The sequence below is a fragment of the Eutrema salsugineum genome, unplaced genomic scaffold (genome assembly GCF_000478725.1).
Source record: "Eutrema salsugineum unplaced genomic scaffold, Eutsalg1_0 scaffold_10, whole genome shotgun sequence".
In the NCBI taxonomy this organism is placed as follows: Eukaryota; Viridiplantae; Streptophyta; class Magnoliopsida; order Brassicales; family Brassicaceae; genus Eutrema; species Eutrema salsugineum.
In genome coordinates this window covers 3,564,569-3,576,450 of record NW_006256908.1, presented here as the reverse complement: position 1 = coordinate 3,576,450, position 11,882 = coordinate 3,564,569, and the positions used below count along the sequence as shown (strand labels likewise).

The window sequence follows — 11,882 nt, the reverse complement described above, 5'->3', positions numbered from 1 at the left end:
AATAACAAAGACATATGAGAATTTTTATTACACTGAAGAAGTATGTGAGACTATTCATCTCTTCTTGGTTAAATGAATAATATATTTTTTTTTGTTAAAAAAGATACTGTTTTAGGCAAACTTTTAAATCTATTCATTGTCTTTTCTAGTTTACATAGAAAACAAAAGAGAAAGATTACTGAATAATATTTGATTCCTAATGTTTTGGGAAAACGATATATTTTCCCCTGAAAACTTTCATATAATAATAGATCTTCTTATTAGATCTTCTTAAAGTTTGACTCTCGTTCTAATTCTCCCTCTTATAAAAGTTTTAATTTTATTTCTCCACACAATCAAAATTCTAAACTTATTTACCCATAAATATCAATTTTATTGGTTTATGACCTAAATCGATCTAACCAAATTAATCATCTAAACCAAATCTAATTAAAACCCAATCCAGAAAAAAAAAACAAATGATAAGTGGGTCCCACTCACTATTAAAAACCAAATCTAATTAAATATTGGGTCTGTTTGGTAAAGGCGGTTACTTTTAGTTTTTTACTGTAGGCTTTTACTTTAAAAACTTTTACTGTTAAAATTTAACTTTTACTTTTAAAAATATGATAAATAAATAGAAAAAAAAATGAGAAATAAAAATAAAGAAATGGATCTCAAATAAAAGAAGAAAAAAAAAAGATTTAATTAATTAAAATTAGTTAGTAATTATTTATATATATCTCTATAAATTCTTTTGAATGATTTTGGGGACGAAAAAAAAATAGAATATATTTATTTTTATAGGTTTTTGGATAAAAGCCCCTCTTACGTAGCTTTTAGAAATCATGAACAAAAACAAAAATTCTTACTTTCAAGATTTTAAAATTAATAAAATAGAAAAAATGTATTTAGCTAAAAAAAGATTTTAAAAACTGTAAAAGCCTTAAAAATCTTTACAGTCTAACGCCGCCAAGCAATCCCATTGCTTGTTGTGTCGGATCATTACACATAATCGCCAGACAATACACACCTCCATTACCCATAAACATGTTGTACTTGTCCAGCTTAAGATCAGCACCGCCGGAGAATTGCATCGTCATCACCAGAAACACCTCAATGTCGTTGGTCTTGTAGCTAAGCATCCTGCAGCAGGAAGGTGCTCGTTCCACGTTCACCGGTTCACGACGGCTTTATCAACAGCATCATTCACTAAGTTCATTCACTAAGTTGCAGTAGGTATCTGGCAAGTACGTGTAAGTGGTTCCAGAGTCAATGACTATGTTCCCTTCCAAAGAGTGAAAACTTATCCCCAACGTCTCAACTCTGTTCTCCCCAACGCTGATTGCGTCTAGGTTTAGGAAATAGAATTGTGGTTGCTCCTTGCTCCTAAAAATATTGGTTGCTACAGTTCCATCTCCTGCCACAATAGCATTACCAGAGAAACAGTAAGAGAAAAGACCTAGAATGCCCAACAATGCCCGAAGCGGTTGTGTGAAACCGTGAGCTGTTGTGAACACATCCAGTGGTGGTTTCAGGCATCACAAAGGGTTGGCCTGAAGTGGACAACAACGTGACCGTCTCGGTCGCCTAGTTTCCTTCGGAGTAGCCTCTGCCTCTGTAGTTGAACTCGTAAGGACAAGTGTGTCCGTGTTTCCTGCATATTTTCTCTTTGTAAGGGTCATATATGGGACCTTTTTGGTTGTAGCAGTTAAGACAAGGCATATATTGTGTCCATATGAGTTCACTTCCCGTGTCTAAGACTGTAAGACAGCTTCGATTACGACAGGAGCAGTACCGATTTGTAGTAATTTGATGAGATACGCGTTGGTGTCAAAGACGGTAAGGAGATCCTCCATCGAGCTCATTGGTGTTGAAGTGTCGAGAAGAGGAAGAGTTAGAGCGACGTTGGATCAAGTCGATGGTGAAGTCGCTGGGAGGTGATGATGAGGCAGTGGTGAAGATTAAGAGAAGAGATGTAATGATTTGAAAGAAGAGAGCCATTATCATTGTGGCTGCAAGAGACATGGTGATCGAATAAGAACTTTTGGTTTTGAGACACAATGGTATATTTCTTCATTCATGCACGTATATATACATTTTGGACGTTTTGTAGAAATTAATTGTCCGGATTTGTCAACTTCGTCCACTACATTAACATTACGGTCTAGTTGCTTACTTAGTTGGGAAATTTTACATTGTGTTACTAATTTTTGTCTTCATCCAATACTGTTATATTTCCATTACGGTCTTATTACTTGGGAAATTTTACATTGTGTTACTAGTTTTTACTTTTTTCTTCCTCCAAACGACCCAGAAAGTTTTTTTTTAATCTGTGTCAGTTTATTAATCTGGTTTGAAAGAAAAACTTGAACTTGGGTTTAAGGGGTTCAATAGGCCATAATGAGCACCAGTACTACTGATTTTTTCATTGTATTCATACACAAAAATTGTTCATATCTGAAATTATAGGGTGTCATATGACCCTTTTAAATCATGTTGAACGCAGACTCTTAACTAGGGTTCTTAACCTTTTTTTGGGATAAATATAAATCAAAATTATATAATAGACTAAAAACTGATCTTTAATTAAGACTCTTAAGAATCGATTTTTAAGTGTTACATATCTATTTCTGATTGGATAAGTGATACATGTGTCCTATGTGAAAAAACTTATAGATAATGTTTCACATAATTGTTAGATAGATAATGTTTAGATTTTATTGTAATAACTTAAATTCCTCATAATTTAAAATGTTAAATCAATTATGTACAGATATGTTATCATTTTTTTTAATTATAAAGTAACATTATCTATCTAACAAGATCCATTATGTATAAATTTGAATCAAATATAATATTATATTAATCTTATACCGTAAAATGTAATTATAAAATTGAGTAAATTATGAGGTTTGAACAATTTTTTTTTGAATCTATATACAATATGTTATATTTCAAAAATGTATTATTTGGTCAAACACTAATAAGTTAATATACCCAAATCTACTAATTTTTTTACAAATTAATCAAATGTTACTTTTAAAACATAGTATTGACATGATAATAAAACATTATACATTCATTTCTTTAAATCAAGTAGCTAATTTTGATTCACATAATCTCATGTAATATGTTTTATTTTTGTGTGATCAACTATATGTCTCTAAAAATCACATAAAAATGAACATGATGAAAACATTTATCATTCAAAGAAATGAGGTATACAAATTGGAAAATTATTTAAAATTTAACACAACTCATTGACAAAATATATTTAATTCACATATTTTGTGTGACTTTATGTGTTTTGGTTTCAATTTTAAAGTTGTTATTAATCTCAAACCAAGTGTTGTGTTTATTAGTTTGTTTTTCAAATTAATAGATCAAAATAAAAATTTGTATTGGTTAAACAAGAAAAGAAAATGATTAATTTTTTAATTTTATTATTTTTATTGTATTTAAAGAGGAACACATATATAATTGGAATGAAAGTGAAAATGATGAAAAAAAATTATCTTCTTGATTTAAAGAAGTGATATATAATATTTTATCATCATATCAATACTGTTGGGGATAAATTCAATCTTTCATACGTGGACGAATCACATGCTTGCACGCGTCCATGGCTTTTTTTGCAGGTACGACCCCTTGAGTCAAATTAGGACACGTATTGGACCTAAGCTTATAGCACCAGGCCTCAAATTCATTCAGATTCGGGAGATCCGACACGATATGCCACCTGTTCCTAGACTTCTCGTTTCTGATAGTGCAAGACACACTGTCCGAGACAAGAAAGTCGGAAACTGAGTGGTTAGGAGGAGAAGATGCCACATTCTCTATGTCCTAGACCTAAGCTTGGTGATCCGGAAGGATCAGGATATAAAGAAGTGTGGTTCGCATAGGTATCCGGAGAGCGAACTCATCCATTCTCGACAGCCCGGTCCCAGTATCGAGGGAACCGAGCCAGGTACGGGTAGACCTTTTATGAAAATACTGTTCAAATTTCCCTCTATTCAGAAAAAAGAATATATCTTAGTCTGATTTAGTTACCCATACCCTTACAAACCCACGAGATTGGCATTTATGCATCTAGCTTACGTGTGTCAGGTGACAGTGACCTTTTGCAGGAGCGAGGAGGAAAAGCAGAGGTTCAGCATAGTCCCATACCGCGTCTGAACCGCCGATCTAACTCGTACACTAGAGACGAATGGACGCACCAAGAATCGGTCTCGCAGCAGGCAGAACACGCCAAGAAAAGTTGGTAAGACTGATGTGATCATGGAAAGCTTACTTGAACCAGAGCTTGGAGACAAGGAGCTTGTAGCTTAACCAGAGGACGCATTGCAAGTAGCAAACAGCCTAATGACCAGAGCCAAGTCTTGAAGACTTAAAGAAGTCGTTAGCAACATCATCAACCAACCAAGTTCAAAGGGAAAAGAGTATAATTCAAACACTCTTGTTGTGATCCAAGTCCCAGATACTTAGTGGACTTTTGATCCAACTTTGTACTCTTTTTTTCCATTACAAAACAACAAAAAGAAAAACAGATACATGAATCATTTATGGAAAATCTTGGAGCAAATTGTGGACCTACAAAACATTTGCTTGCAAATTTACTCACCAAACAAACAAAAGAACACAAAAAGGAAGAATACACATGACGGACAAAACAAATTAACAAACAAAAGAATTAGAAACATACCATGTTGATCGAAGATGTCCAATAACAAAACCAAAAGATAACAACAATACGCAAAACACATCATTATCAACAAAACAAGAAAATTTTAAAGAAATCAATCAAGAACATTAATAGATATAGTTCACACAGAAAAAAAAAAAGAACAATATTATAATAATTAAACCTAAAGCAAAGGTACGAAACAAAAACTTAAAAAAAAAAACAAACGGCATATATAAAACAAAATAATTTGATATCATGAAACAAGCCATAGATCAAAAACGTTAAAAAGCACCTAACTAATATGAGCAGTGACTCAAAGTAATTATATAGAAAACTATATACGATTTAGGCGTTTATTTATTTATTTTTGAATATAAAACTTCTAGATATTACCGAATGTTTCTTGTTTTTTATTAGGAATTACAATCCTTTGTTTCTTTGCAACCTAAAAAACGACATAACTACAAAGTTAGATTTTAAACTACAGCAACAATCAAACAATCATACACTCAACATTTCAAACTAAAAGAATATAATCAAATAACAAAAAAAATAGAACTTTGGGTAGGACGAAGACTCGATCAACTGATTAGATATGTCAAAACAATTAGAAAAAAAACACACATTACAAATAGAGAAAACTCAACTAATTGACCGATAACACTTTCTGCTGCCTGCCAACAATTTTACTCTCATGTTGGATTCAAAATATCATACCTAGAAAAATACACCGTTAGATTAGTGCAAATAAGTCCATATATTAAAAATTGTACAAAACTCTAAAAGAAAGAATAGGTAAAGAAAATAAATTGGCTTGAGTCAAGAAAAAAATAAAAAAAAAGAGAAAAAAAGTAACCAATATGAGAGAAAGGAGACACAACATATTTATACTAAAAAAATTAGGGTTAAGGTTTTTCTTGTGATGATGCTTAGTGATTACCAATACAATCAATATTTTCCTTTTTGATTATATAAAAATTGGTTTTATTTATTTTACAACTTGAAGAACACATCGAACCATCAAATAAGCATTGCTAAAGTTAATGAATTAGACAATCGTCAGATTAAAAATAATAATAAAAACACACCGATTAAGTAGTCAAATAACAGCATAAGAGAAATTACCTAACGATATGCTATGAAGCTTTCATAGATTCAAAGTACCACATCTAGAAGAACAGGTAGTAAGATTAGTATGCAAGTAAAGTAACATATCAAATATCACAAAAATAATTTAGAAAATAAAAGAACAAAGTAACCAATCGCCTAAACCTAAAAAAAGTATAAAAAAATAAACTAATGAATATGAGCACCCACACAAAGTATTTATATGAAAAGTATGGTAGGATACAAGCGTTTATTTCTTTATTTTTGCATAGGATAATTTGTTTGTGTTATTTTTCTATAATCAAATAGTCATATAATCATAGATACGATTTATCATTCCACTACTAAAAGATTGACGTAAACAAAAAGGAAAATATTTTTTCCTAATTTTTGAAAAAAAATCATTTTTGATATAAAAATTCTTTTTTAATAAATAAACAAGTAAAAATTTGCTAAAACGAATAGCATAAAAATCTGGAAAAAAACTAAAATACGATAAAATTAAAATAAGTTACAGGATTCAAACCTGTTACTCATGGGATAAGAATATAAGACACTAACTAACAGAGCTTGTGTTTTTTTGTGTTAATGAATCGGTCGCTAATTATTTATTATATTGTTTGACTAAAAACTGTGTTTAAGCTGTTTTTCATGCAAATTAGAATAATTAAATAAAATTGTCAAATCAGAATAGAAAAAAAATTAATTAAGAGTATTTATGTAATTATATAATTGGGACCAAACACATGGTTTGGGCTATTTATCCAATTTTTGATCAATTTAAAATATTAAAATAATTAAATAAAATAGACCAATTAAAATAGAATATTTTCATTAATGGTATAAGTCTAATTTAACACCTTCCACCAAAACAATATAAATAATAATAATAATTAATTATTATCAGCCAATCAATATATAGTATTAGCTGACCAATCAAAACATAAAGATTTCATTAATCAAAACGACATCAAAAATTGTGCGTTAAACCACAGTTCAATTCACTTCACAAATAATTTAATAGATTATTAAATAAAGGCGGCTAGCCTACTCAACACTGAGCTTAGTGTTACGGTGTCAGATAACAGCTTCTTAGCCACTTTGCTTCATAAAGATCCTTCACCTGTAAGTTAATGAAACGACAAGTAAGTTTTGGAGGCTAACTACAATATCTGAATTAATCATCAAAAGTCCATACCCATGACCATAAGCATATAATATACCTGTAAGAAACCATCTCATGCATGTATCATCAAATGGTAACAGTTCCACAAAGGTCAATATAAGCCGAAGACTCTGGAACTGTTAACACAACCGCTACTGATTCGACCTTCCCCGAAATCTCACCTCCATGCCGTCTTTCCAAAGCGATCTCTACGCACCAAATCTCTCTTTTTCCTTTATTCGAAAAATTCCAGTACTCATCGGTTCCTAGAATCACCAACTTCCCACCAAAATTCGCCATTTTAGAGCTGTGGAGAAGGATATTAGCCGGAAAACCTTGTAAACCAGTCAAGGGTCTCAAAGTCTTCTGCTTTGGATCAAAAATGATTATTGGAGATACACCAAGCCCACATTGAGGATTAGTGGAAAACAACAAGCCATCAATCACACAAGAAGACTCTTGCCACAAAAAGCTCATAAATTCTCCTGGCATCAAGTAGTCCAATGAACCTCCTTGTCCTCCGGGAGTGTAAGTATAACACATTCTTTCCCCCAATATGTATATTTTTTTCTCCATAACCACACATGTCACAAACGTGCTACTCACGTTAGGTGGTATGCCATTTGTCCACCTGCTTCCCATCCAAAATTTACCCTTTAGATCGTATGTTTCCATCCAATCAATAGCTCGCATGTCACAGCCTCCGGCCACGTATATCTTCCCGTCAAACACTCCAGCTGCTGCGCGGTAACGAGCCACTCGCATACCCAGGAGGATGCGATACGTGTGGAATCTGCAGTCTATGACAAACACAATATTTGTGCATTTTAGGCCAACGCATCCACCAATCACATACATCTCGTGCCCGATTGTGACCACAGCAGATCCCCAAGGCATGGGAGGGAGTGAGGGGATTTCTCGCAACCGCAAAGAAACCGTGTTCGGCAAGTTTTCGTAGGGTTTCCTAATTAGGATACACCACTTAGGGCCTCTGAGCAAAGGAGTGGATCCCACGCAAGCGTAAAGAACGGGTTCGATACTACCAAGGCGCAAGCGCAAGTCGTAGAGTCTCGGAGTAATGATGCGATCAAAGGTTTTGGAGACGAGAGATAGAACAGGGTAACCACGTCTCCTAACAAGTGTGAAGATTTTTTCAGCAATTCCGTCTGGAATGTGGAAAGAAGTATTTTCCTCGACTTTTTTCCGTTTATTCTGGAGTTGTCGCGAGTTCTTGTTTGGACCTGGATCACCGCCATTAAAGTCGTCGGAAGTTTCAGTGATTACAACCATCGTCGTTTGAAGTCAGTCAGCAGCGAATCAACGGGAAGCGAGCCTAATTCAAGAATTTGAAAAGAAGTAATTTTGTTAGTATATTTTATAAGTAAAATGTTTCATTTCACTTCATAACACTAAAATTTCATTTCACTAAGTAAAGTATTCTCTCATTTCAAGATTTCATAAACTTCTTAAATCTCGTTCTAGTTATACATTATCAATTTGTTTCTCTTCACATATTTGTTTTTTTCAGAAAAGTTCTGAAAACCTTTTAATAATGGTTCCTAAGCTTTTCGAAACCAATCTTGTAAAACATTTTCCATAATATTTTTATAATGTTTTTCAACAGTTGTGGTATTTAAAAAAAGATCGTGTTGAGAAAAAATAATTTATGTTGGCCAAAAAAGACAAAACAATCTCTTAAATAAAATTTCAGTTAAAAATAACTATCCAAATCGATTTGCTAATACCACTACATTTTCAAATATTATATGGATCTACGTATATCCAATCTAAAGCCGCCTAAAATAACTAAAATTTAAAAGAACAATATCAATTACTATAAAAATCATGTATATAATACAAAAATAATTTAAAAATATCATAGAAACCTTTCGAAACTAATTTTATAATATTCGTTATAAACATATTAAAAATACAGAAAATTATATATATAACGGATCTAGATATGCTGATTTTTGAATCAAAATACATAGATCCAGATTTATAACCTTTAAATATCTTATTTTTAGCCTTGATCAGATCGGATCTCAAATCAGATCTCATATATTTTGCCTGTTCTAATTAACGATAAAACAATCAATTGATTTTTAACTAATTTACTTATAAAATAAAAAAGTATAATTTTTCTCTTTACTTTTAGAACAAAATTTTCTTCAACTATATAATCAACCTGAAAAATATTAAAAAAAACTTAATTGCTTACCTCGAAGTTATTATCGCGCGCGTCAGAACAAACAGTACTGATAAAAAAGAGTTGATATATTCTTTATGTTGTTCAGTTGTAATCGGAATCAGATTTCTGGAAATTCATCTCTGAAAATTACAAGTTTGAGTTTTAAAAATGAAGTGTCGAAAAGTTTTATCGACGTTAGTTTTCCTTTACGATATTTTTTAGTCAACACAAATATTTATATCTTTTGGTAATTATTTAATTTTGCTTAAATTTAGTTCCATGTTTTATTAGATTTTAATTTTCAAACATTTGTTTCCATATTAAGAAAAAAACAGGAAAATTATGGGTTTTTATTTTTTAAAACACTTTTATTTCATTAATATAACTGGATCAAAAGTGCTGACTCAAGGTTACAACAAACCAACGATAGTTACAAACTCATAATCTAAAAACCAAATTGAACCATGGAGAACCAAACCCGTTGCAAATTATGCCAACTGGGAGATAACTGGCGAAGGCCGAGAAGAGATCCTGGATGAGAGATGATTTTGGATGAATGAGTCCAGCCCAAATTCAAGAGGCCCAGAGCAGCAATAGAAGCAGGACCTAGAAATCCCTAACATAAGGGGAAGATCAATCGATATCTCCAACGACGGAACACAAAGAACAACACTACTGCAATGAGAACCAATATTGCATGCAATCACTCGCCAAAACAAGGTTCACAGTCCTGAAGGATGAGATTTTGTTCTTGATGATGATAGAGAGCTGCAGAATCACAACCAAGTGATAGTAGTAGGGTGGTTTCCTTCCTTGCTGAGAGTTGTCCTGTTGGTTTAGGCTAGAGATCAACTCTCCATGGAAGCAAAATTGCAACATTTAATCCATTTGGCTACCGGGGCATTCACATGGTCTCTTCGGGCTCCAGGATTAGTCGGTGTTGGGAATGATACGCTGGTCTACAGTCAGGATTTGCAATCCGTAGCTGTGCCGCCAGCAGTCCCCTAGTTCAGCCGGATTACCTGAGTTATAAAAAAAAAAAGAGTTACAGAATCACCGAGTCAGGGGGTGTGGAAGTTTCGATGGAGCCTACAATTATGCTTTCTCCGTATTTCATAAATCGCTGCCTGCCACGCAAGCTTTGAGAGGTAAGTGTTATTACTTATGATTATTTCCTGCAATTGTAGAGATGCTGTTAACCACATTAGACATTAACTGATATTAGAGATTCTACATAAAATATTATTCTAATAACTAGATTTGCGTCCACGCTACGCGTGGATATTTTGTCGATAAAAATTATATTCAATCAATTATATTTATTAAGATATAAATTATATATATTAGTGTTTTAATAATATATTAAAAATATTATAGTGTTAATCTAATACTTTTTATATCAATTGTGAGGTTTTAACGGTTTTGTTTTGAATCTATAAATGTCATATCCAAAAACGTATTATTTGGTCAAAACTAAAAAGTTAACAAATTAATTAACTCAAAACTAAGAACTTCTACATTAATCTATTGCAATTCCAAGTCGAATACACAAAATATTATTTTTTCGATCATTTCACATAATATATTACATGAGATTATGTGGAGATATTTTTTGATTTGAGATTCAACTTGGTTGGTAGCTAATAGGTAAACAACTTTTCGAAAAGTGTTGTTGGAGTTTTGATATTCAGTAATTATATACCATTAGTGATTCTTGGTTGGTCTCATCAATTGCAATTATATACCAATAGTTTTGATCTACATTAATCTATTGCAATTCCAAGTCGAATATACAAAATGTAATTTTTTCGATCATTTCACATAATATATTACATGAAATTATGTGGAAATATTTTTTGCTTTGAGATTCGACTTGGTTGGTAGCTAATAGGTAAACAACTTTTCTAAAAGTGTTGTTGGAGTTTTGATCTTCAGTAATTATATACCATTAGTGATTATTGGTTGGTCTCATCAATTTTCAATTCGGCAAGATTATCAGAAGGTAAATGGCTTGAACATTCTGGATACTATGAATTTATACATAAAATTTCAATAGTGTTTTGTGGAGAAATCATAAGCTTTTGGATGCATAGTCACTTAATATTGGAATTTTGTCTCTAAAGATTGGTCAAGGGATTATTAGCAAGCTTGAATCACAAGGGACACCAAGAAGTAACTTTGAGTGTTTCATCATCGACTACTTCCTGTGAACTTAGGTAGGTTGAGGCCTACGTTGAATAGCATAGCAATTAATGATGATAAAAATTATATCCAGATTTCCAAACAACTAAATTGTAATGTATGAATGGTTTTTCAAGATGACGTCTTTCATCATTCTAACTATTTACTTAGGCGTCTGAAAAAACATTCAATTTTTATTCTCTTTCTCTCTCTCTCTTTGATGATTATAGAGGCATCACTACAAAACCATCATATTAGAATAGTGGAAAAAACATAATATTTATAACTCATGCATTGAAGCAGATTCACCATGACATCATAGTTAGGTGATAGCTATAATCGTTGGAAGTGCTAATAAGTTTAAAAAATTTCAGCATAAAGAAGTACTTGATAATAATTTTTGGCACAAAATATCTAAAGTTCTCCAAACATCAATTTATCATTCTCCTCAAGGTTTTAGTTTATAAGTGTTGTTGTTTGATAATTCTGGTTTCTTTTGCGTATCATAGCTGTAGCTAACTATGTTTGTTTAAGGTGTTAAACAAAAAATGCTCCTTTGGGTTTTGTGTTCA

At 32.1% G+C, this 11,882-nt stretch overlaps 1 protein-coding gene and 1 pseudogene across 1 annotated transcript; both read right to left on the bottom strand.

The window, feature by feature from the left end:
• Positions 1–935: 935 nt before the first annotated feature.
• Positions 936–2,016, bottom strand: LOC18028027 (annotated as a pseudogene).
• A 5,009-nt stretch (positions 2,017–7,025) lies between these two features.
• On the bottom strand, positions 7,026–8,228 carry LOC18028026 (putative F-box/kelch-repeat protein At2g21680). The gene has a single exon (XM_006409785.1). It carries the CDS (start codon positions 8,226–8,228, stop codon positions 7,026–7,028), a length of 1,203 nt encoding a protein of 400 aa, XP_006409848.1.
• Between the last annotated feature and the right edge of the window lie 3,654 nt (positions 8,229–11,882).

Coding starts and splice junctions, on each gene's coding strand:
- LOC18028026 (XM_006409785.1), bottom strand. CDS start 8,228: ATGGTTGTAATCACTGAAACTTCCGACGACTTTAATGGCGGTGATCCA.